Here is a 27,287-nt window from a genome sequence, read left to right as displayed (position 1 = left end):
ATTAGCCCTATTCCAATTTTGGTAAGCTGCTAACAAGCTTTTCTTTTCCCTTAGAAATGTGGCATTGTCGCTCTTACTCATCTTCAGATCTCTTAGGTTTTTCCTCAATTCTTTTTTACGAATTCAGGTGTCTCGGTCGGAATTATATTTGTGGTTTGATGCAATCTTGATTCCGACCATTTGTGGTTTCTCCAGATCCCACAAAAAGCTTCTAAACTGCTCTGGTATGCATGCTAATCCTAATTGCTCTATTGATTTCGTGCAAATGGACTCTTTCAGGTTCTTATTCATTCCTCTCCCATTTCGAACAAACTTGACCAATCTGTTTCCTCCTTTTTTTAACACAAGATCTAGCTGTTGAACCTTAATATCCCATATTCCTCCCTCCAGCATCTTGGCTGTCAGCATATTGTGATTGCTTTTCTCATTGGGTCTGACGCACATCCCAGTACATCCCAGTTCACTCATCAAAGAACCAGAGCCATTGTTTGCCATCCTCCCCAGCCAGTACCATTTTGAGACAATTGGGCATCTAGACAATATGTTTTTAGACCTCCCACCATTAAAATACTTGTGGCTTCTCCCAAACCCACAACACTTGACAAGGTTTCAGCAATAAACTCAAGGAACTGATCCAGGTTGGAGCAGGAGGAGTGATAGCCTCTTACCATGCTCTGTACGATAAATGGCTCCACTCTGCCAAACAAACTTATTTCTCTGATCTTTTACACTCACAGTCTTCTCATCCTAAGCGGCTCTTTTAAACTCTTTCCCGTCTCCTTTCTCCACCTACCCCCAATCACTCAATCAATTCCACTCTTACTGCTTCCGACCTTGCATTTTAATTCACCTCTAAGGTCTCTTCGTTTCAATCTGCTATTGAATCCTCTATTATGCAATCAACATTGTTGGCTCCTTCTACTTCTTTGGTATCTACTAGGGAGCTCTTTGCTGAGTTCATCCCTATTACTAATAGGAACACTTCTTTCCTTCTTGCTGGAGCTCATCCTACCTCTTCCCCAACGGAACCTATTCGCACCGCACCTATACCTAAAGTCTACCCTTTACTTGTTCCTTACCTCACAATCCTGTTTAACTCCTGTCTATCCTCTTCTATTTTCCCATCCTTATTTAAGCACGCCACTTTCATTCCGATTCTGAAGAATCCTTCTGCTGATCTATCTTCTGCTTCTAACTTCCGTCTTATTTTCCTCTTACCATATCGCTCTAAAATTCTTGAACACATTGTTTATTCTCAGGTTTCCACTTTTTTCTCTCGTAAATTCCAGTCCTCATTGTTTTAAGTCTGGGTTCCATTCTGGCTATTCCACAAAGACTGTTCTCCTTTCTGTTCTGGACTCCCTACACTCTGTAAGTCACTCGAAACACTCTCCTCTTCTCATTCTTTTGGATCTTTCTGCAGCTTTCGACACAGTTGACCACACGCTCCTATTATCTGGTGCCTCTTCCTTTTGGTTTTTCTGGCTCTATTTTATCTTGGTTTAAGTGAGACCTGCCCCAGAGGACTTTCTCAGTCTCTTGGGCTGGGGTTTCCTCCAAAACATTTCTGCTTGCCTATGGTGTTCCTCGAGGCTGTGTCCTTGGTCCTTTCCTCTTTTCCCTCTATACTTCCTCACTTGCTGGTGTTATTTCTTCTTTTGGACTGTCTCACCATTTTTATGCTGATGACACTCAACTCTTTCTATGCTTTCCACACTTCGCTGATGATATCCACCTTAAGCTTAGCACCTGTCTCACTGCTATTCAATATTGGATGACGAACCATTGGTACTCAATGGCGCTAAAACGGTGGTTGTCTTCTTCCCATTCACCATCAGTTCACCTCCTCCCCCGCCCCATTTATATAATTTCCCCCCAGCACAATTATCTACTTCTTCTGTGGCCTGTAATCTGGGTCTTTATTTAGACTCAGATCTCTCCTTTAATCATCACATCTGAGCTTTAAGAAAAAGTCTTTCATTTGTTTCTGTGATTTAGATCCCAATATTTGGGGGTTCGGAAGGCACACGGTGGAGTCAAGGTGCACTTGTGCTTTGATTTGGCCCCCTGCGATTGTTATGTTTGTTTCTATAGTGTTCACAGCCGTGGAATGAACAAGGGCCTTCTGCAATGTTACATGGTTTTCCACTGTTCCTATCAGCGTTGATGTAGAACTAAAAATCTGAATCCTACTCCTCGGGAGTATGGTCCGAGAGTGGTTTTGTTCCAGTCATTTCTTTAGAGCAATCTTTCATTTGATTTGGGAGTTCGTTTTTTCACAATGAAGATCCAACGTTCTTGACTTGGTTGCCGGACCCTGAACTCTCCTATTCTCTCCCCTATTCTCTGCCTCCCCATCCTCCAACACTGAGGGGGCTGGCACGACGAGTACTGGAACCATATATCCCGATACTGTTTGCACCGGACTCTTGGACAAGTCTAACAGATCAGGCATTTTTTTCGGTTGTTGTTGTTGTGGAATTCAGTCAAGATTGGGTAACTGTTTACAACCAGTCACCTTAGCTCCACGTTGCAACTTCTTTCCGCTACACAGTTTTCACATAGAGCCTCCCCTGAATATAAGCCTGACCCAATTATTACCCAGAGGTTGAAACAATGATGGTTTGTCAGTGTTTAGTGAACTATCCACAGGGCTCCTGTTCTCTAACAGTGGGGCTTGTAATGATGATGAAGCAACAATGTACCAATGAGGGTTCAAAGGTGTTTACCCGCAGTCACCCTCACTTCCCCTATTTATATATGTCCAGCGCAGTTCCAAGTTTCCCAAAACGGTATAACAGTGAAGGCTCAAAGGTGTAATACCCGCAGTCGCCCTCACTTCCGGGACTTGTATATATCCTGCAAAGCTCCCGGTGTTCCAAAATTCTGGCAGGTTTTTCTCTAAGCTGCTAGCTATGAAGCATGAGGGAAAAATTGAGACCCCCCCTGACGCACACAAATGCGGACACAGGCTGAGGATGCTCCTCCTCACCACAGTTAAGCACTTTCTCGCAGGGGACTACGCGTAGAGGGCACAGCCGTTTAGGCAGAACGTCACACTCCCAGTCCCAGTCCCTTCCCGGCCAAGTTACCATCCAGACTACTACTGTTTTGATGGTGAAAGTATTATACATGCCAACATTCTGAGGCACCTAGGAGGGAGATTTTACTAGAGAATTTGGGAGAAATTAATTTCCCCATAGGCATCAATTGGGATTAGAATTATTTTAGGCGGGAGACCGTGAAGCAGAGCAATATTTTGCTATACTTTTCATTTCAAAATCGGGAGTCTCCCGCCTAAATCGTGAGGGTTGGCATGTCTGTGATATCTGCATGCGTTTTTAGACGGTCTTAAATCAATGGCAGGTGCAGAAGAAGCCTGCAACAAGACTTACCAGCCCCACGACCACACACCGCACCACCGAACCACAAAACCGCTCACTTACGTTCACTTGCTGTGAGCATGCGCGCATGAGCGCGCGGGCACCAGTTCAATATTTTTTTCCGAAAGTAGGTATGTCCAAGTAGATGCCTGCAGCTACTCCAGCAAAAGTACCAGCAAAGCACCGGGGAAGACAGCATCCACTGACTTACAGTACATTTACAACTTCCATACCTCAAAATGCGTACAATGGACGTTTTAATATATCTACAAATGTTCTTTTTTTACTGTATTTAACTGTGGCAAATGCATGTTTTTAGTCATGTAATCACTGTATGAATAACATTTCATACCATTGTCACTAACTTTAAACACTCACCATCATCTATTATTAACACTTAGGATCTGCTTTCCATGGAGCAATGTGCCATGAATTTTACTCACAGAATTGTTATATGACCCAGAAAAATGCATTCTTTGTCACAATCCTGCAACCCATTCGTTCAGTTTTAGGTGTAAAGAGAATGAGATAACAAAAGGTTAATGAAAGACATACAACTTTCCGATCTGCAAATAACATCACATGATGTTGCAAGCAATTGCATCATGTTGTGTTCCTGACCTTTGCCCCAGCCACACTATCTCTCTGGATGGAAGTCGGCAGAGCGTACCGGCTGGGAGGCGGGGTAGACTGTTTCCCTGCTGTCCCCCGGCTGCCCCTGGACTCAGCTAGGGCTTGGAGAACCCCGGGCTAACTTTCCAACTTTCCTCTTGGCGCACTCTGGAATTTTTGGCAACAGATTGAGAATATTTGGGTTTGCTTGGTTTCCGTATTGCTGGTGAGTTTTCTTCCTTCCTCTCCACCGCACCAGGCAGGCCACACAAAAAGCAAGTTGAACCTATTTGGTGATAGAGTGAGCGGAGCGGAGAGGAGGCCGGAACACTGCGAGCAGGATATCCTCCTCCAGCTTCTGCTCATGTTGGTACAGCAGCATTGGTGCCTGCCCTTCTCTACTTGTGGTGGAGACGGTACTTAACAAGTCCTAGGAATTGGGACTTACAACGAGCCTGTGCCTGGCCCAACCTGCCTTTCTAACAAACTCATATAACACGAAGGGTCTCCAGTTCAATCGGATATCGTGCCAATTCTCCGCCTCCGGCCTGCTCCCTTAAACGATTTGATGTATTTCAAAGGCCACAGTTTGCACTGAGAGGGCAGTTTAACCACCTTTGCTACATTAGCTATGGTTAAAGAGGCTTTGTAAGAGTTTTTTGAGGTTCTTCAGAGGGTATATCCCCGGGTATATCTCCCATCTGCCCCTCTCGATCTACTTGAGCAGCTTGCGACCTTGTGATAAAGGGCTCTGGGGCCAAGTTACCCATATAGCCAGCAACCATAGAGTGTCACTCTGTCTGTGCCATGTTTTGAAACAATGTATATGTGTTACTCGAATGTTTGTAATACTATTGGTATGCAAGCCCTTTTTTTAATCATATTATAATATTTTGCAGAGACTATGCACAAAGAAAATTGAGACTCATGCTCAAAATAATTTAAAATACATTTCACCAAATACTTTCAAGTTCTTTGAACAAGATGCTAATATGTGACAAATGATTTCTTAGAAAGAAATTAAAAAATAGATTTATTTATGAATCACCGGTAGGAATTTCTCTTTCTGTTTGTTTGTTTGTTTATTTATGTATATCTCGCACCAAACACAGAGGTATCTGGGCGCATTACAAGTAATTTTCAATATTCAGGTTGCTCACAGGAATAGTTGCATTCATTATATTACATTAATACAAAAAGGAACGGGCAGTATGTTACAAAAGGTGGGTACAACAGAACAGTTTACACAGCAAGTAACATTGTTTTGATGTGATAAGGCATCTGTCTGTGCCCTACAGGTCATCATGAGTCCCTCGTGAATAGCCAGCTTTTAGTACTTTTCCTGAAGCTAAGGAATGACTGGTCTGCTCTTAATGTAGGGGGGAGGGAGTTCCTTAGCTGGGCGGCCATAACAGGAAAGCTGCTACCCCCTGCTTTTTTCTGTTTAAATCTGGGGACTATTAGGCAGAAAGAGTTTGCAGACCTCGCAGGGCATGCTGAAGATATTTTGCCAATTTTCTCCATTAAGTATTGGGGGGCTGAATTAGTTAGACATTTGTGGGAGAGGGAGACAGTTTTGAACTGATTTCTGTCCTTAATTGAAAGCCAGTTGTTCTTCAGCCTGGCTTCCCGAGATATGTTGTCTTCTGGGAATACTTAGAGCCATTCTAAGCGCATTATTTTGTAATATTTGTAATATTTAAAGTTTGTTGATGATGTTTTTGCTAGCACCAAGGTAGAGGGCATTACAGTAATCAAGTTTTGAGAGAATTAGTGGTCTGTGGATAGGAAAGGTTTACAGTCCTGTATCAGTTTACAGGCGTATGTTGTTGCTCAAGCAGTGGCGTTAACTTGCTTGCACAGGTTTAGTGTAGAATATAAGTAGAAAACTAAGGTTTTTACCTCCTTAGCCACTTTAATGTCAATACCGTCAATGTTGAATGGCAGGTATTTGTTGGTGAGGTTATTAAGATTGGCCGGTGCTCCTAGAAGCAGGAGCTCAGTCTTATCATCATTCAGGCACAGGCCGTGTGAGTCCATCCAAGCCTGAATGATAAGATAGATTTTGTTCATGAGGGCCAGGTCCGTATCGTAGTCTCCTGTTAGTGGTAAGAGGATCTAGGTGTCATCTGCATAATTTGTGTAGGTGACACCCAGATGGTAGAGGTCATCAAACAATGGCTTGGTGAAGACATTGTACATCGTGGGTGATTCGCAAGAACCTTGTGGTACTCTGCATGTTATTGGTGTTGGGTCCGCTGAAGCCAGAGGTGAGAACACTCTCATAGACCTATTATTAAGACATGATTGAATCCATGATGTTGCTTCCTGGGAGAAAGGGGCTGCAGTGGACAAGTGCTTACAAAGCACGTTATGATCCACTAAATCAAAATCGGCTAAGAGGTCTAGAAGGACAAGTTTCCCATTGTCTTTAAGTTCGTCAATTTGGTTCTTCAGGTCGATCAAAGCCGTTTCTGTGCAATGTTGTGGTCTGAATCCAGATTGCCGCAGCCCTAGGAAATTGATGGTCTCCAGGTACGATTGTATCTGGAGGTAAGCTACTTTGTCTATTATCTTTAATAAAAAAGTAACTGTTGTAATAGGTTTATAGTTGGTTGGGATAGTAGGGTCCAAGGAGTTTTTTTTTTAAGAGAGGTAAGACCCAAGCATCCTTAAGGTTAGCAGTGACAGTGCACGTTAGGAATGAGGCATTGATTAGTGTGGTAATGACGGGAGCCAGGTCTCTGGCAGCTTCTTTGATTATGGGGGCTAGACAAGGATCTCCCTGGCATCTCGAAGGTTTGAACGAGGCTATAATTTGTTCAACCTCTTGGGTGGTAACTTGAGCAAATTTGGATCGCTGGGAGGGTTTAGTGGTGTGATCTTGGGCACTGTGAAGGGTGCCTACTTTAGGAAGGATCGCCTTTTTTGCTGATATTTTATTTTGAAGGAGGGATATTTTGTTGGAGAGCGCATTTTGGATATTGGTGCACCAAGTTTTATCCTTGATGCATGTGTCCACCGGGGGGATATGGGCTTCCAATTCTATTAGGATGACAAAGTGTTCCCTAGTGCTAGAGCTGGCTTTGTTAATGCTGTCGTTGTCAATATCACGTTTGGTTTGTAGTATTTCAGCTTTGAATTTAGCTGTGATTTTCAGTGAGTTGACTTAGTTATCCGCTGTAGGAAGATTTTTCCACCAGGCTTCCACTTTCCCCTTTTCTGCCCGCAGGGCTTTTAGTTCAGGTGTAAACCAGGAATTCAGGTGGGCTCTAGGTGTGCCTTTGCACATTTTGAGGGGAGCGATAATGCCCAAAGCTTGTGTGATAGTAGAATTGTATAATTCTAGTGGCATAGCTGGGTTTGAAGAAGCAGGCAGATTTAGGATAGGATGAAGATGAGGCATTACCTTGTCTACTGTAATGTTCCGTTTATTCCTGGTGAGGATGGGAGGAGCTATCGAGGTAGTCCCGATAGGCGTTAGACTGTCTTTTAGAGTGAAGGTCAGCAAGTAATGGTCTGTACATGTCTGAGGTTCAATGGACGTGATAGTTGTCTCACAGTTAAGATCGGCCACCCAGTCAAGGGTTCTGCCTTTCACGTGTGTGGGCTGGCGGATTCTTTGCGTAAGGCCTAGTGCGGTGAGGGTGTTAGACAGTGCCAAGGCATGTTGGTCATTGGGGTCGTTAAGACCAAACTTGAAGTCTCCTAGCACTAGTATTTGCGAGGTAGGTTACTGATAGTATAGTTGTGATGTCTTCCTCGGAGCCATTGGGACCAGGAGGTCTGTATATTAAGTGAGCAGTTAAGGTACATGAGTTAGTGATGGGTAGTTTCACAGTAAGCAATTCACAGGAGGAGATGTGAGGTGGTGTGGATACTCTAAGATCCAGACTAGACTTAGCAAGGAAGGCAATGCCATTGACCTCTGGAAGCTTCTCTATCTCCTCTCAAGATGGTGTAGTTATCAGGTATGGCGAGTAATAGAGAAGGACCAGCTGCTGCGTGAAGCCGCGTCTCAGTTATTGCTAAAAAGTCTAATTGTTTGGACGTGATCATGTCGGCTATGTCTATGGCATGTGCTACCATGGATCTCGTGTTGATCAGTGCACCTTTGATTGATGGAGTTGCAGAGCCGGAAGGGTTAGGAAGGGTGTTTCTCTGGCTTACTCAGTTATTTTTGTTATAGTTGATCTTAGAAGTGGGGCTATTGAGAGAGGGGGTGAGGCTAGGTTTGAAAGGGAGGCTGGTGTGTAGAGATTGGGTTTTATTAAATCTTGAACCAAGCCTGTCGGTTCTTACCACAGTAGAGCATGATCGGTTTGGTACTGGTCTGGTAGCAAAACGTTGAATCCATTGGGTAGGTGTTAAGGTACAGTGTGAACCAACTGGCGAGGCGATACTTGTTTTAGGATGATTAATTCCAAAATGTAACTGTGGTAGGAATTTGGTAGGTTTAACAGTAGTAGGCTGAGGCCTGTGCTTAAGTGGTGGCAGGAATTCCGTGGGCTTTATCCACAGGGGTAGGCGAGGTCATGGTTGTGAACTGGCACTCTAAATACGGGGTATATATAGCTATAGCAGACAAACGGATAACCAGGAGCACAAACAGAAGTCTCACAATGAGGGAAGTGACTGCATATATGGTAGGGGCAAAGAGGCTAGTTGGCGCTGGAAATGAGGCAGTCGGAGAGTACAGGGGTGACTACTATCAGGAGGAGTGCAGTCTAAAATAGAAAGCTAATCAGTATGCACAGAAGGCAGGTGTGGTATGGCACGGAGGTTATTTCACAGACACCCTAGTAATTAGTATATGTTATTAATATGTCAAGAACGATGTGTATGAATACAAGGAGCTGGCATGTTATCAAGATAGACTTTTAGTTATTTAAAACATGCACAGGTAGCCACTGCTACAGGTTAGAGACGTTACAATTAGGTGAATTTACATGGCAGTATGGTACATGAGCGTAAATGGCTACTAAAGGCATACAGTATATTACATGAGTGTGAAACAGTTATTAAAGGCATGCAGAAGAGTTGCTACGATTTAGCATGACACGTTCGCAGCACGTGCTAGAGACGTGATTTAACACTTAGCTGGTCTCATGCACAGGTACTAACAGCTGTTTATCCTACACATTAATTGTCTTTATACATATGGGAAAATTGGATCATGCAGTACGGGAGGCTATGCAGTTATTTACATCGCTCGATAGGTGAAATGTGTAAATTAAGGTGGTAAACGTAGCTCCAAGCTTAGGGCCTCATCACGAGTTTGGCTGTAACCCTTAAATCCGGATGTAGCGCTGTTACCGCCGGATTTAAGGGTCTGCCAAATCAGGGCTTCAGCAGATTTCTCCCCAGCTCTGAGCTGGGGGGAAATCCGCCGAAAATTCGCGCTCATACCGCCGGTGGGAAATGGGGCATTCCCGAATGGGCTCAGTGGGGAATTCCAAATCCGCCAAACCCGTGATCCGGCTCTAATAGCTCCGGTGGGTTTGGCGGTAAGGCAGATAGCGCCAGTACTATTAGCGCCAACGTTACCGCCCAACTCGTGATGAGGCCCTTAGTGGCCTGAAAGACTGATAGGCGGTGCCTGGTGGGGTACACCGTGATCATATACTTATCGTACTCACAGGATTCTACAACAAGAGTCTGGTATATGATTCATGTTCCGTGGCGTAACTGGCAGCGTTAATTATGTAAGATTACAAAGGTATGCAGTATACTCCGACAGAGCAGAGGGATGTGGGCGAGGCGTCTAGAGCTATACGGCTTACCTTTAGAGTAAAAGTAAGATTTCGGACACAGCAAGCTTGTTCGAGGAAGGGGGGCACGGCAACACACCCCTAGCACGGACAGGGCCTAATTCATGGGCCTTTTTTTTCGAAAAGGGCCGGCTTCCATCTGTCAGCGGTGGTGATTGGGTAATGAAAGGATGCGTTGCTAGGCAACACATAAACAGTCTTGGTCTGATCCGAGTGCTAACTTCTCACCGGCCATTTTAAAATCAGGGGAATTCTACAATAACGAGGATTAGATGAAAAGCGCTCAAAATCAGCGAGGCACAGGTGAAGAAGCGTGGTGGTGGGTGGCTTCACTGAAGAATGGTTCTCACCATTTCTGAGGTCGAGACTTCATCCGATGCAGAGTTCGGGCCACGAAGCACGGCATGTGGTTGGTCCCAGCTGCACCCGCAGCACGTGGACGTATGTGGATGTCCCAGCTACACCTGAAGATGGAGGTGGGGTGGGGAAAGCGCTTTTTGGAAATGATGTATCAGTTGGGGGTCTTTGGAAGGCATGGGGTCTTTGGGGTCTTTGGGAGGCAGGAGACCAACCATAACCCCATAATAATGGGATGGCGATGGGACACGACCAGGGCTAATAAGGGCTTGCTTTCCACCTCGTAGATAACACAGAAATGTAATGTTTTATGCTGGACAAGCACTAGAGAAGCCAGCCTTTATAATGTTAAGCAGCTGCCAAGGATCACACAATCAGTCAGGAAAAATGCTCAATGATGGAGGACTCAGGTGCATGTCAAAACCCAGCTTTATTCAGCCAACAAATCTGAGCCGGGACAACATAAAAGCATGTACTCTTGTAGCTCTCGTAATCAAGACGATTACAAGCTGGTTTTGTTACACAATTACATCAGAAATGACATCACATTACATTAGTAATTTACTAAACCTACAGGGGATTGGGGTTGGTTAGTAAGTCGAGCTACAAATAGAGCATTTAAAGGTTGGTCACTTAATTGGTGAATACCTATCTATTGGCTCCACCGGAGCCCATCCTATCTATGGATACTATTTCTAATACATCACTATAGGGCTTTTTGATTGGTTGGCACTATCCATCATGGGCGGTGGGATAAGGGACCCTTTTATTGGTTGGCATGTAGCTTACCAACCTTCGATACTTTGACAGGATGTCAAGATGCGTATGAAATACACGTAGAGGAAGAGACTTGTACGGTCTGCCATATTTCCAATGAAAGAATACCCCTTAATCATCCCAAGGGGATGAGGCCTCCTTTATTCTTCGTCCCTGGCCTTGTGTGCGTCCGGTGTCTGTGTGCATCATGAGGAAGCTCTGCACGTGTCCTATCTGCTTTTGCCACATAAGCGACAGGCAGTGCTTTCCATAGCTGGGTCATGTGTTGGGAGACCGTGTTTAAGGGTGAATGTCCTTCTATTTATTTAGGTTTTTGCTAATTCTAACGTGCGTGTTGTGTTCTTTGTGGCCACTCATGCTGTTGGTCGGTAACTTTCTATAAACATCTTTGGCTTGCTGATCTCATGCACCTGGATTTCAGAGGTTATCCTTGCTCTTATTAAAATGGATCCGATGGGGATCTACCCTGCCTCATCCTGGGAACTTTTATCTGGTGTCTGCATTTCGCGCTTGCACGACTCCATCCTAGTTCCTGACCTTCGCTCTTGCTGCGATCTACCACTTGGACTCTGTGCTGTAGATTCATCCTTTTCAGTTTTCTGGGGCCTTGAAGCCTGTGCTCGTTCTGAGACATGCTACGGCTTCCATCTTTGGGAAGATGGCTGCATAGTTACACTCTTGTTTCCATGGTAGCGAGCTATATTTGTGTGTTGTTCATGTTGCATTCCTTTTATTCATTGGTCATGTTAATGTTCTTCGTGTCTTGTGGATGCTATATTAGTTTTCTTCATGTCTGAATGCATATATTACTTATTGTATGTGTTCTTCATGTGTATATGTATAGCCATCTAGTTACTCTCTCTATATATATATATAGTAACAACTACCTGTCACTCTACTAGTCAACTCATCCATCTTATTCGTAACAGTAACCTTGTGATTTTAGTTCATCGCATCGTCCACCCCTAGGCTCTTGGGGTGGTAGGACTGTGTCAGTTGATACTGTTTCTCACCTGGACGATACTGGCTATGGGCGTGGATTGGAATCGGTACTTGTATATTCATATGAGTACGGGGAGTGGGTATTACCTGTGTATTCATCTGTCCCATTACACTAACAAGGTGCTTACTGCCATTAGAAATGAGATCCTATCCAGTACTGACTATGCCCCACTTCTTTTTAACTCGTACATCACTTTACTCGCTGATAGTCTGTAGGCTGTTAACGCAGACATGCCAAAGTTTGGGAGCAAGGGGATCTTGGTGTTGAGCTACGCTGATGATGCAGTGATCTTGGGAGAGAACACAGAGGTAACTTCACCGTCAGCCAATGAATACAAATGCTCTATGTCAGTCAGGCGCCTACTGGTGAACCGTGGAGTCAGGGGGCTACTTGTGAAGCGTAGAGTCAGGGGCCTACTGGTGAACCGTAGAGTCAGGGGCCTACAGGTGAACAGTAGTGTCAGGGGCCTACAGGTGAACTTTAGAGTCAGGGGCCTACAGGTGAACCGTAGAGTCAGGGGCCTACAGGTGAACCGTAGTGTCAGGGGCCTACAGGTGAACTTTAGAGTCAGGGGTCTACTCGTGAACCGTAGAGTCAGGGGTCTACGGGTGAACTGTAGAGTCAGGGGCCTACAGGTGAAGTTTAGAGTCAGGGACCTACTGGTGAACCATAGAGTCAGGGGCCTACAGGTAAACTTTAGAGTCAGGGACCTACTTGTGAACCGTAGAGTCAGGGGCTACTTGTGAACTAAAGTGAATGTTTCGAAATGTGTTTGTCGACTACAAAAAAAGATTTGCCCAGTGACCATGGATGGGCCTAAACCTGCAATATGCCACCATCTTGACTACCTTGGCCTCAGATAAAATTTCAGGTTGACGTGGGGCAATCATATTGATAAGTCTTCTACCAAAATCAAGCAGTTATCGGGGAATTTCCAGGTTTGCAAAAACCATTCAGCACCACTCACCTGACCAAATGCTGGTTATATACAGGGTTAAATGCTTGCCTGCGGGATCTTATGGGTGCACCATCTGTGGTAGGACTAATTAGACTCTTTACAGAGAGCATACAATTATTTTCTGACACGGCGACTCTCTCTTCCACACTCCACCTCGGTCCATATGACCCATGTTAAGCCTCAATTTATCTGGTTGATGTTTCGTGTTCCCGGCCTGTTCTTTTTTAGCACGCCCTTTGTACAAACGGGCAGGCAAATCTGACAAAGACGATTATTACACATACAAGTTGGTACACGGTGGACTGGCTTGCCTCTGTTAGATTTCAAGTTCACAAGAAGGTGTGCCTTGACAATATAGCTTAAACCAGGTCCCTAAGGATATATCAAAAAGCAGGAATCCGCAGTATGTTTCCAGAGTCCGAGGGATAAAATGATGCAAGAATATCAGAAAAGACGATATCTCCCTCTCTCTGAGATTGAAGGGTCTGCGGGGTATCTGTCAAAGGTCACAGGTTTTCTCTTTCTAGGGCCGGGTTTAATGTATTTACCACTGTAATGTGTAATGGGTTATTTATAATGCACTCAATACCCAGAGGTTTCTAAGCGCGGATCCGGGGATCGAACATGTGTCATTTTGCTTCCAAGACGAGTGCTTTGCCCCTGAGCTATCCTCCAGAGGCACGTTTAACTAACTACACTGCATTTGCATCTGTGCTTAAGCTGGACTCAGACCATGATTAACTGTAACCTTTGTAAATAACCTGTAACATGCCTTTCACGTCTGCACCACTTTGTAAGCAGACCAAGCACACTGCATATCCTCTATGTAACTAATCTCTATAATCAACAAGCATTCTGTAACAAGCGCTACGATGCCCTAGGGCCGCTCGGCGCTATACAAAACCAAATAAACAAAAACATTTTTAAAAAGTGAGCTGTGGCGGCCAGATAGAATCACAACTCAACCTCCAGAGACTCCACTTTTTGCCTCTGCAGGGAAAAGGAGACACTGGTCCATTATGTCATGTTCTGTCCCTATTATGCAGATATCAGGAGAACTCAGTTAGTGGAAGTGTTAGGAGGGGGTCGTTTTACAGCATTATAAACCGGCCTTCATTTTTTTACTGCAGTGTTTGGGGTGAAGGTGGCGGTTGCCCTAGCAAGCTTCTTTGGGGAAGGCCTGGCCTAAGGGAACATGTCTGTTGTTAAAACCTGCAGAATAAGGGTAACTTGTGCATGGGCACTGAATGTTTAACTTTGGATTTTGTGTGGAATTTGTATTTATTCGCTGTTTTATATCTGTATTTTCTAGTTGATTTGTTACTGGTTCTAAGAATTAGCCAACATGTTTGCATTGAATTTATTAACACACTTTATGTGAATTTTCATAATTTATTAAGTATTTAATTGTATTAATTGCAATCAGTTCTAATTTGATGCGTGGCGTGGTTTAATTATGTTTTATGGATCTTTGATCTGAAATAAACAATAAACAGCAAGTTGGCAGATTCCTCACTGACTCTGAGGAGGAGCGACCTATGTGTCATGCGGACACCTGACCTCCCACACACACATACCTGCAGCAATGTGTGTATGTAATCATACATTTAACCCTTCTACAGAACCACACAAACCCAAATCACCCATGCATAATCCAAACCGCACACACACAAACTCACACATTCGTTTTTTTAACCAAACAAGAACCACAAGCTCAACCACAAATATACCCACTGACCCATTCATCCTCTAATCCAAGCACACCTCACAAACATAAACTACCCATCCATCCACCCACTGACCCATCCATCCAATGCACACACCTGCATCCACTAATCCAAGCACACCACACAAACATAAACTACCCATCCATCCACCCACTGACCCATCCATCCAATGCACACACCTGCATCCACTAATCCAAGCACACCTCACAAACATAAACTACCCATCCATTCACCCACTGACCCATCCATCCAATGCACACACCTGCATCCACTAATCCAAGCACACCTCACAAACATAAACTACCCATCCATCCACCCACTGACCCATCCATCCAATGCACACACCTGCATCCACTAATCCAACCACACCACACAAACATAAACTACCCATCCATCCACCCACTGACCCATCCATCCAATGCACACACCTGCATCCACTAATCCAAGCACACCTCACAAACATAAACTACCCATCAATCCACCCACTGACCCATTACACTAAGGAGTCTGGCAGGGGGTTTGGTTGTTCATCTAGTGATTGACTCCCCTGTAGTTGGGTTCATATAGGCGATGGGGGGGAGCAGTCATTCCACATGGACCATCTCATGCATATGAGGCTTTTACTGGCATAAGATGTAAGTAACCTGCCATGCAATCCTCTGTGGACGTGTGAAGGCAGGTTCCCTGGGCTTGCGGCGCCATTTGCATATAATAACATCGCCCCAGGCATATTGACCTAAAAGCCTAGTTAATGGTTGTCTCTCAATGAAAACACTCTTTTGTCTTTATCACTATTTGCTATTGACCTTTCACTTGTTTTGGTGTTTGTCTCACCTGTGGCAGTCACTTTCTTTGATGTTCTCATGGCCAAAGTTAACTTGACCTCGCTTTCTGTGCTGTCACTGGGTCACGGTCATGGTATTTCACTTACTGTGATAGCATCATGTGTGTGATGTGTCACGGTCAGGGGCACTATCGGACAACTTGAGCCAGGTGTTTACAGGACCTTCTTTTGCTTTTTTGGGATGAAGAACAGGTTAAGGTGGTCAGTGAAGCCTACAGTTTTCCCTACTAGGGGCAAATACTTGGGAACAATACATTGCGCTGCTCCAGCAATACAATAATTGGGGACAGGGGGGGTCTGGGCTCCTAAATGTCTGAGTTTCCAAATCTGTCCTGGGGCGTCGTACCCTGGGTGGGTCCCGCCGTCCCACAGAGCCCATGATGGGTCCAAATCTCCAGGGCAGTTCTTGATTGGCTGTTGGTGTGCTGTTTTGGCTACCAACATGGATATCGAGTCTCATTAGTCCTCCAAGATGTTCTCTGACCAGGAAGCATCACCCCAGTTCCCCTAGGAATCAGATGGAGGTTAGGCCTCAGACTATTAGGAGAATGGACCCAAGGTACTATTGTTTTCCCCCTGACACAGATTTTGCAGCTCCCCGGTTTAATATTAGTTTTTCTCTGAAGGTTCTACTTGTTGGCCTCTGGGTTTGCATCAGATCTGGCAACACACTTAGTAATGACTTCCTGATTTGTACAGGTGTAGCTGTAAAACTCCCCTTTAGCCTTTAACTGATATTGTCTGGGGCATCTCCTGCCTCTTTCTTTCTCCAGCCCTCTCTGTTTCTTTCCTTGTCTTGCTTCTCGTTCTCTTCTTACCATTTCCCCTTCCTCTTGGACTTCTTGTTTCCCATGATTCCTCCTCCCTTACTCTTTCCTCCTCTCCCCTTCCTCTGATCTCTTCTCCTCTGTCTCTTTCTGCTTCCTGATCCCTTTCCTCTGATCTCTTCTCCTCTGTCTCTTTCTGCTTCCTGATCTCTTTCCTCTGATCTCTTCTCCTCTGTCTCTTTCTGCTTCCTGATCTCCACGCTATAGGGTCTGTCATCAGGCTCGGGGGCTCTTCATCTTACGCTGCATGTGTGTGTAGAGAGAATGAGAGGAGGCCCCGTGTAGCACCTCTGGGAACTGCTCCACATAGTGGCCAGTGCTTCTCACTTCCCTTAACCCTTTCACCACATCGATGACCCCATCACTGGTGTCACTTGCGCTGCTCCTGGCATTTTGGTGAATTGACTTCCCAGATACTAAGTGCCCTATCCAGATGTTCCCTAAAATCAAGAGACATCAGGATAACGGAGTATAACTCAGGCTTCATATTAGTGATAGCCTGTACCGCTAAGGCCTCCAAAGGCTCTCCAGAATGTAAACTAGAGATCCCGTGCGGTGACATTGTAATGATATTATAATGACTCTTTCCGAAGGTGTGTTGCTTCCGTACCTGACTTTGCACTCACAGCTACTGTTGACATTATGATGATGATGATGATGATGATGATGATCATGATGATGATGATGATGATGATGATGATGATGATGATGATGATGATGATGATGATGATCATGATGATGATGATGATGATCATGATGATCATGATGATGATCATGATGATGATCATGATGATGATGATCATGATGATGATGATCATGATGATGATGATGATGATCATGATGATGATCATGATGATTATTAATATTTAGGTTTCTATGGATAACACTCTTATTTTCGCAACCTAAAAAGTGTGTCTCTTCCGTTCTCTGCGCAGGAATTGTGATTACTCCATGCAAGATGGATGAAGCATGGATCAGCAATCGGCAGGACTGAGAAGGAATGAAAGTATGGAGGAGACTGCGACTGCTGTAGGTGAGAAAGTAGAATATCCAAACCTTTAAGGTGTGGAGAACTCTATGGTGAAAGTATACTGCTAAACACCACAGTACCATATGACATCATGCGCGCCTTTGCCTCTGTGTCATTCATTCTTGTCTCCTGTTCCACACCTAGCGGTGTATTTAGGCTTTCTGCTGCTCTAGGCTCAAATAAGTGCATGCCCCCCCTCCCCCAGCTTCACCTCTGCCAGACTCTGCACCTTCAGCAGACTCCGCTCCTTCAATAAACTCTGTCCGCATTATCCAGACTACACCCCTTCACCTCCGTTTTGTCCCCCATTTTGGCTCCATAACATTATAAGGATATTTTGAAGGTTGCAGGGATTAGAACGTTATTGCTCCCTCTCTATTAATTCAAGCCTTCCATCTTCTATGCTATGATAGTTGAAAGAGTGCTTTCAGATCTCTGCTGCCCAAGATTTGGAGAAGGTGTTCTACAGCTGAGAGCACTAGAGGGACTTCTTGAGGCCAATTGTCTACTTTTGGTTAGGTCCGAAAACCATCTTTTAAAGGAAGCGATAAGAACATAAGCTTTCTGCCAAATGGACACAAGTGAGAGAAGGTGGGAAGGAGGAATTATGGTTTCAATGCTAATATCTGGTTTCTCGCACAACGTGCCTGCTGCCGCTCTATAGGAAGCACCTACGCTGTAATATTAATGGAACATAACTACATTCTACATCTGGTCTTGTCAAATGGTAAAGTTTACATATGAAATATATGCAAGTGGTGCAGACACATCTTATAAAAAGGTTGAATAAAAAGAACCCAACCCCTTCTCATGATTGCAGCTCTGGCGTTAGCCGGGGGAACATGGAAATAAGGCAAGTTACCTGCTGCAGCCCATCTACCTCCAATCCCTTGAACTGGAACGCCATTAAAATATGGCGAAATCACAAGTGAAGTTTGTAAACTCTGCCTGGGCATAAACACCTCAGAATATAGACAGTGGGAGAAGGTTCTTGGGATCTTTGGCTGTTCATTCTCACGGTTGATTAATGGATGAGGGTGACCCTGAACAGTCATGTGTGGGAAGCAACAGCATTCCTCGTAGCTGCACAATGCAGGCACCTTTTATAACAAATGAAGTGGTACACACTGTTTACATCATTGCAGTTTGTGCAATTGTTCAAAATACCCATCACTCCAAGAGCAAAATTGAGCAATGGATCGGGTGTTGCAGCACAATATTACCTTACGGGGTGTGGTTTAGGCTATGGGTCTTGCCAGCTTGTGTTTAAGGTAATTTAAAATGTTTGTTAACTCTGTAGAATTGGTTGGACTGTACAATAAACAGGAACATTTTGAGATGTGTGGGTATAGATATAGATGTTCTGCTGTTGTTTGAAGTACTGTTTCACAGTAAAAGTCCTACCTTGTATTTAAAACACAATTAATATTAAGATTACTTATAAACAACACAGTATGATTGCGTGACATACTTTGCAGTTGGTTATCCTGGTAGCACTGAGCGTGCAGCTGGATGTCTGGCTAAATTCTGCCTAAAGTACTCACTACTTGTAGTGACTCGACGTCTTCACTCTATTCCAGCCTCCTTAACTATCTCTCACCTATCCTCCTCTCACTCGCGTCACATATGCGCACTTTCTAAGCAAACTCTGAACACAATACCTCACCGGAGACTGTCTGTACACTCTCCTATTGCACACCATCCTTGCAATTAAGTACCCTATAGATATATTTCATTGTAATTTCATTGTAATTATTACCTGCTTGTAAACCGAATATCTCCTTATGTAACTAATTATTACCTGTATGCAAACTGTATATCTCTTTGTGTAACTAAGCTTCGCATATACTTGTTCTGTTGCGCCCTGTTCCCCTAGGGTATGCCGCGCTCTACAAATAAATAAACAAACAAACAAACAAACAAGCATCAAAGGCAAATGATAAACCCAGCAGGGACGCCATTTGCCTGCTTAGCCCTGAGCAGCTTCTGTAAAGATGGTTGAATGGATATCTTTACGGGACATCTTTACAGCTGTAAAACAGTTTGGAACTTTGGCACACAGTTTTTGTTCTCCCCTTCTATGCTTGTGGTTATCCTTCACAGGTCTCTTGATGCACGCACTCACTCAGATTTACTCTTCACCTTTTAAACTTCTCTATGTTCTATTTTATGCTTGCACCTTTTGGGGGACCACAGACCTCTGAAATGTGGGGCTGGGGAGGGAAATTAGTGCTTGCTTCTGAACATTATTTTAATGCCACAGGTGGTACTTGACTTAAGCATAAGCATGACTTCAATATTGTAAAATTCTGCATCATTTTTAACCTTTACTTTTCTGAAGGGAAAACCCTAATTTCTGAAACATTTAAAAAATGCATGTTGTGTATTTGAATATAAAAGTAATTGCTTAACACTTTGTATGCTTGTATCGATTACAAAGAACTATCGTGTGAAGTGGCACCAATAAATCCAATGAGATTTTGACTGTTTTGCATATTAAAGAGCATTTTGGGAAGATAGGAATGACCAAAGAGCTGTCATAGATGTCGGTGAGAGTAGTATGACTGAATCACTAAATACCTAAAGCATGTTGGGTCTAGAACTTATTTCCTTAACATGTTTTTTTTGTTTAAAGTCACCCAAACAATAAAGCTTTTGTAAATATCAAGCATATATGTACATTTTCCCATCAAAGTTTCAGCCGTCACAGTGGAAAGACTGCTAATAGCTCAGAACTATTCACAGTGTTGCTTATCAGCCAGACTCAGAGATAAGAAATGTTCTTTATATTTAAAAATGGGAACCAGTAAATTGAAAATAAACTACAATAAAATGCTGCTCCTCAAGCAATCTGACGCCCTAGGCCAAGGTCTAGTCAGCTTTGTTGTAAATATGTCCATGTCCACAAGTGTCTCTTTTCTGTGTGTGATGGAGTAGCCTTGTGCTCACTTGTCTACTGAACATAAGTTCTGCTCGGCATTGCCCTGTTGTGTTATGAGGCGTGTCCTGGTAATCTCGTAGAAGTTGGTATATCATCTGTTCCAGAGGCTTCCGTGTAATGTTGGAAATCCGGACAGCTCTCTTGAGATTTGACATGAAGCGTTCAACAGCCCCTTTCTCTTTGGGCCATTGTGGTGTTGTCCTTCTATGTTGAAAACCCATGTACCTTGAACAATCCTTGAACTCATGTACTGTGAAAGGTGGCCCATTATGAGACTTAATCTTCGGCCTGCCATAGGTAGAAAAAATCCTGTCTAGCACATGAATGACTGATGCCGCTGCTGTTGACTGCAAGATCTGGATCTCAGGGTATTGTGAGTATTCAATGACGACAACATGTATGTATAAGCCTGCTTGTAGCGGTCCAAAGAGATCAACAGCTACTTCTTCTCAAACATGATCTGGCAGCAGGTCATGTGTAGTGCTTCCGGGCATGTGATGGATTGGCAAATGTTGCATGACTTCAGGATGTTTTCTAACATCTTATCCATTCTTGGAAACCAGACCTTTTGATGCAATAGCCTCTTTGTCAAAATACGATTCTCTCGTGTCTTCCTTTAGCCGCGTCTATGACCCGCCGTTGCAAGTCTGACGGGGTCACAATCCTGTTTCCATTTAGTATGAGACAGATAGTTCATATTTCACATGTGCAAGGGTCTGTGCCGTGTGCATGTCCACTGCTGTGTTTCCTGCGGCTCGGCGTTTGGCATATTCACTCATACATACTTTGTTTTTTCGCCTATGATGCTTGGCTAACACAGTGTTAGTAAAGATGTTCCTTTTTGCTGCTTTTAAGCCTCCTATATGACACCCCCACCCCATAGTATATCTTCTGTCTCTTTTGGTGTTCCTGGCTTCCTTTTGGGCAGGTGAGTTTCTTGTTCAACCTCATATACCGCTGTAACTAATGTCTTTGGAGATCACCAGTACCTTTGGCTCTCACTGCAGAGGGACAATGCCCGGCCCCTGCTGATTTCTCGGTAGAAAAGCTATCCTGTTGACCTGTTCATGTTTGTAAATATGCTTCTCTCACTTTTGTACCTGTTGTTATATTGTAAAGCGCTTTGGTTTAAAGCGCTATATAAATTCAATAAACATAAACACAAAAAAGAATCAATGTGGGCAAATTCATGTAATACAATTATTATAATACAATTCACATAATACATTTCAACACCAAGATTAAAAGTCACATTATCACACATTACATCAAATTGTTAATCCTAATCCAAACAGTAAAAGGTACCAATCTAAAAGGCCTATAGTCATACTAAAATCATGGCAGCAAAATCCTACAGTGCATCGAGTTTAATAAGCCATGCAGCCACCAACAGATGTTCATTGTGTATATGAGATCTTTTCATGGTATAGTACCTTCCCCATAACCAGTAGTAGACTTGCTATTTGTGATTCCTAATCTTTAAGGATACTACTCAACTACTAACAAACATACTCAATCACAAAGCAACTCCCTATGAAGAGGTATAGACATTATATCCAATAGCGCCTCAGTCTCTGTCTGTTTTACTAGTCCCAGCCGTAATTCTTTTTTTATGATCTTATTAGGTTTTTTAAAGCAAAGCAGGAAGACCTGTCCATTGTTTCTGATCCAGGACCATAAAAAGATTTAAGGATTTAAGAAAGGTTGCTACCCCCAGACCTTCAGAGACATTCTGAATAGTAGTACATCTGGACCAGATATAATGAACATCCGCCCCTAGTCCCCCGCTTTACAAACTTCTCCAGGTAGGTCAATCTCCTTATCTGGAGAGCTGGGCAATTCAATAACACATGCTCCATTGTTTCTATTTCTCCTATCTTCTCGCAATAGCAGCACCATGGGTTCACCACATCTAGCGCCTTCCTTCTATAGAGACCCTCTCTCGTTGGCAGGGTATTCCAACGTAATCTAAGCAGTAAATTGCAGTAATAACTATTTGGAAATTGGGTCAATAAGAATGAGGCAGACCCACACTGTTTATGGTCCCAGTGCAAATGGCCAAGTGACGAATAACTATGAAGTTTCTCAGTTGTTATAATCCAATCTGTTTCATAGAGCAGAAGTTTAACTTTGTCAAGGTTGGCTTTCGTGGTAGGTCTATCCATACCCAGGTTTTTACCTGGACTCTACTCTCACCCTTACCAAACCGGCTAATACCTTGGCATCAGCCTCAGCATATACTTGTAAACTGATTAGAGCAGGCAAACCATTTCTATCTAAAGACAGCTGTAGCATTCTTGCTAGAGCCCTAATTCTGTCCAAGTTGGACTACTGTAACTCACTGTACTTGGGCGCCAGCAAACATACCATCAATAAGCTCCAAATATTACAGAACAATGCGTTGAGAACGGCACAAGGCATAGCTAGAAGAGAACATATATCTGAGGTAAGAAGGCAGATCAAATGGCTGTCCGTTAGTGAACAAATTCTGCTCAAAACAGTATCACTGACCCACAAATGCCTTAACAATGCTGCCCCACGCTACCTCCTGGAGAGAATCAAGAGAAGAATTACTAACCATCCTAACAGGGCTGCTAACTCAGATTGCTTAGTAGTACCTAGGTTTAAACTGACCAAAGCTTGGGGGATCAGCTTCCCTGTCAAAGCCGCACAGTTATGGAATTCTCTCCCCCGTCTTTGAGGACTAATCAAACTTTTCTCAACTTCAGATCTAATACCATTAAATGGCTTAGAGAAAATGGCCACTAACCCATCACTTTGCCCAGCTCCAGCACACCACATATTTGTAGCTACCGGATCCAAATATACTTGTTACACGGATTAACACTGTAAACTTCGCATTCATGAACTGACTCGAGTAACTGCATGTACATAAACTATTAGCTTTAACTGTATAAAGAACTTGCGATCGCTTGAATATGCTGTATATCAATAGTGTAAATTTAGTATTACTATTCATAGCCTAGTATATTAATGTTGTAAAATTAATACTGATAGACCAAACTATTGTTTGTATATACACACTGCCAGTTCTCCAGTGGCATCGTACCTGTGAGTTTTTTGACCTTTTATTACTGTAACCATTGTAACACTAAGCTGAAAGTATACATGTATACCTCTGCGCCCTGATACCTACGGCTCTGGTGCGCATTACAAATGAATAAACAAACAAACAAACAAACAACAAACTTATCACAAATATCCCGAAATGTAATCAGATATTTGCAGGGGAAATCCCCCACTGAGCCATTGGGCATGTGCCCACCCAGATCTGCATAGAGTGAGTTTTTTAAAGGCGTAAACATGGTTCTAAATAGTGTCATCATTCGCCATTCAACCCAAACCTGCAGTGAGGAAAGCCCAAGTTCAAACCTTATTGCCGCAATTGGAATATTATGGGGGACCCTAAGGATCTTCCTCCACAACCTACCCTCCAAGGTTTCCCAGCTATTTAACAATTCCTTATAATGGAGCTCCAATCCATATATCATTTTGGGTAATATCTTCCCCTCATAGAAAGGGGTTGCAGCTTTAATAGAAAAGCCACCACATTTTTGGTCGAGTTTCATCAGCTGACTAGCGAATGGATCAGCTTTTTGTTAGAGAAAACTCGTAACACACTCTCGGATGGTTGCGTCATTAATGGAAAACCCAAATAAACCATCTTTGATGCAATCTCTATAGGGACACCACCCATATGTCATCCCTGTTTTTTCTTTCTTTTACATTTTGATAATACCAAAACATGTGTCTAACTAGGGTTTACAATAAGTCCATTCATGGCAGCATATTCTGCAGATTTATCAATCCATTTCTGCAAACCCTACCCTGGTACGATCTAGGAGCAAGAAATTGTCTGCATAGGGCAACCATGAAATCGTTAAATTTCCCAATTTAGGCATGACCAAGCCTACCTCCTGCAGAAACTCTCCGATATCTGATATGTATAGATTGAAAAGACAGGGTGCTATACAGCACCCCTATCTTAAACCTATAAATGTCCCAATCCGCCTGGATAGGTCACCCTCCAAGTTGAGCCGGACGCAAATTACTGCATTTTCATACAGGGCATGATAAGATTCAGCAGGCCGCCTGGCATTCCCCATTTAGTCAATTTAGCCCAAAGATGGCCTTAGATCACCCGGTCAAACGCTGTTGACAAATCGATTGACGCAACATATATTTCACCTCCCGGTCTATTCCAGGTGATTCCTGCATAGCCCTCATTACCAGCCCATTCAGATTCGTCGAATGTCCCACTCTAAACCCTGTCTGTAATTTATTAAGACAGTTCGAGCTAGCCATCCATTAATTTACATGCACCAACAAAATTGATCCAAACAGTTTATCTTATTAAAGATATCGGATGATAATTTCTGGCTTGATCTCTTTCGCCTTGTTTAAAAATGGGTACCACATTGGCTGTCTGCCAGCTCTTTGGTATGTCGCCATCTTTTGCTATGCTCTTATAGAGCGTAGTAAGGACCTGTGCCCAGGCACCCGGGTTCCCTTTAGAGGTGTTATTAGTCAACCCGTTAGGTGCTGCCGACCTCAAATTCTTTGCATTTTTAATTAGCTTCAGTACATCCTTGCAATCAACACTCAGATCCCATCTTGCCATATCTTTAACATTAAATTCTCCATATTTCTCAAATTCTATTGATGTTGGGGCCCGATACAGTTCTGAAAATGAATTAACCCATTGGGCTTCCGAAACTGCATTCAACTGATCAGATATAGCTGGGAGCTTGTGATGATTTATTAAATCCCAGAATGCCCTAAGATCTTTTTTCACAATGATACCCAGCATTAGTTCTGCGTCCTTTTGAAACATACTTGCCTTTCTTGATCGACAATAATTCTTAAATCGCTGTTTAGCCTTTTTGGTTCTGACGATTTTCTCGAATTGGTCATATCCAGATTGACGTAATGATCTTCTGGTTAAGATGAGTTTTTTCTTTAACCAGACTTTTATCAAAGATACGCCTGTGTTTAGTTGTTAATACACCAAACCTAAAATACGGCGAGGCTCTACTAAACAAATCTCGCTAGAAGTTGTTAAATTTCGTAGGGGTAAAAACATGCAGTTTCCAATCCATAGTGGTTTCCTTTAGTAATTTAGAAATGTCCCCATTAACATTAAGCGCCTCTATATTTCTTGTGGTCCATCCTATCCCTTTTCCTTGCCCGATAGTTCTCAGGTTGATCAGATTTCCTTTGGTAGACTAATTAATGGACAAAAGGAATTCTACCCTAAGTGTACTATGATCACTCCATGGATTGGGAACTATCTCCACCCCAGTATTGAGCTTAATCCACCAGGCTCCACAAAGATGTAATCTATTGTCGACGAACTTGCACCTGGTCGCCAGGTAGGTTTGGAGCATTTTACCGTATCCAATTCTCCATTTAGGCATCTAAGACCTATGGACTCCAATGATAGGTTCCACTTTTTCCCCCACTTTATTTTATCTCCTCCTCTACTCCTACCAGATAATTCCTCAGCTGAATCATAGTAGGGATCATGATGTGAAAATCTACAATCTGAGTTAAGGTCTCCTGCCAGGATCATTCTACCCTTAGGGGAAGTGCAATACCACCGAGGTGCAGGAGCCCTCAACACTGCAGGAGCAGTGGGCTAGCCCTCCACCGGAGTGCATCCACCCTAAGGTAGGCTCCCTGCCTATTTTTAGCCCCCTGGCTCGAAAATCCCACCCACTGAAAAGTGCTCCTCCTAGCCCCATAATTACACATGAGCAGTGTAAATTATATTTTTATTTAAAAAATGACCTAAAAAGCGCATTTCGAGCATTTTTTCTGTGCCTCCATTGGAACACATGAGGTGTTCCTGCTTCAACATGGCCGCCGACCTCCTCCTTGCCAAGAAGGCGACCGCATGACATGCAGGAGAGCCCCCATTGGCCAACTGCAACTACAGAGGGCCAATCCGGAGGCGGCAGGCAAACGCCGGCCCCCTCATCCAAAGGACCCTCATCACAAGGAACTTTTCCTGTCTGGAGCCTGTCCGGAGGCACCTGAGGCCTGGGCCGAGGACTCTGCCCATGTTCTGGTATGCCTGCCCTGACCCTGCAGCTTGCCCACACCTCCCCAGAACCTAACCTTTCCACCTAATCCCTTCATGCAGTACACCTCATGGGTGCCTCTGCTTTTCACTGACTTTGGACAATTGCTTGCTATCACCTGGTCTATTGTTGATATATAATATCTCACTATACTATTTAGCGCATTTACCAGTATTGCTTATCCGCTTGTACTGTATCCTCTTGTGCAGCCAACTGCTACCTATTATGCCTGCCACCATTTAGCCTCTGCCTGCCCCACCTAGATGATCGAATTTAGGCATTGTATTTTTATGAACTCCTACCTATTATGCCCTGCGACCATTTAGCCTCTGCCTGCCCCACGTAGAAAATCGACTTTAGGCATTGTATTTTGATGAACTCCTACCTATTATGCCCTGCCACCATTTAGCCTCTACCTGCCCCACTTAGAAAATCGACTTTAGGCATTGTATTTTGATAAAGTGCCACCTATTATGCCCTGCCTCTGAACTACCTAGCACTAGTCGCATGATCCCCCCAGCGAGACACACACACACACACACACACACACACACACACACACACACACACACACACACACACACACACACACACACACACACACACACACACACACACACACACACACACACACACACACACACACACACACACACACACACACACACACACACACACACACACACACACACACACACACACACACACACACACACACACACACACACACACACACACACACACACACACACACACACACACACACACACACACACACACACACACACACACACACACACACACACACACACACACACACACACACACACACACACACACACACACACACACACACACTCTCTCCCAATCATAGCATAGTGTCACTCTCCTGCACTCTCCCTGCCACACTCCGCTCAGCAGCCTAACAGCCATCCTTATAGCCCTCATTATAA

General features: G+C 43.7%; 1 protein-coding gene across 1 annotated transcript in view; it reads left to right on the top strand.

Annotated features, from left to right (window-relative positions):
• Positions 1–27,287, top strand: part of LOC138528243 (zinc finger protein 729-like) — a 256,066-nt gene that overhangs the window by 28,424 nt on the left and 200,355 nt on the right. Inside the window, exon 2 of the mRNA XM_069639697.1 lies at positions 17,195–17,292. Coding sequence (XP_069495798.1) covers positions 17,229–17,292 — 64 coding nt within the window. The 5' untranslated portion in view covers positions 17,195–17,228. The remainder of the gene's footprint in view (positions 1–17,194; positions 17,293–27,287) is intronic.

The sequence above is a fragment of the Ambystoma mexicanum genome, chromosome 7q, assembly GCF_040938575.1.
Source record: "Ambystoma mexicanum isolate Mex_15411 chromosome 7q, UKY_AmexF1_1, whole genome shotgun sequence".
NCBI classification, from domain to species: domain Eukaryota; kingdom Metazoa; phylum Chordata; class Amphibia; order Caudata; family Ambystomatidae; genus Ambystoma; species Ambystoma mexicanum.
This window is presented reverse-complemented; position numbering and strand designations above follow the sequence as displayed.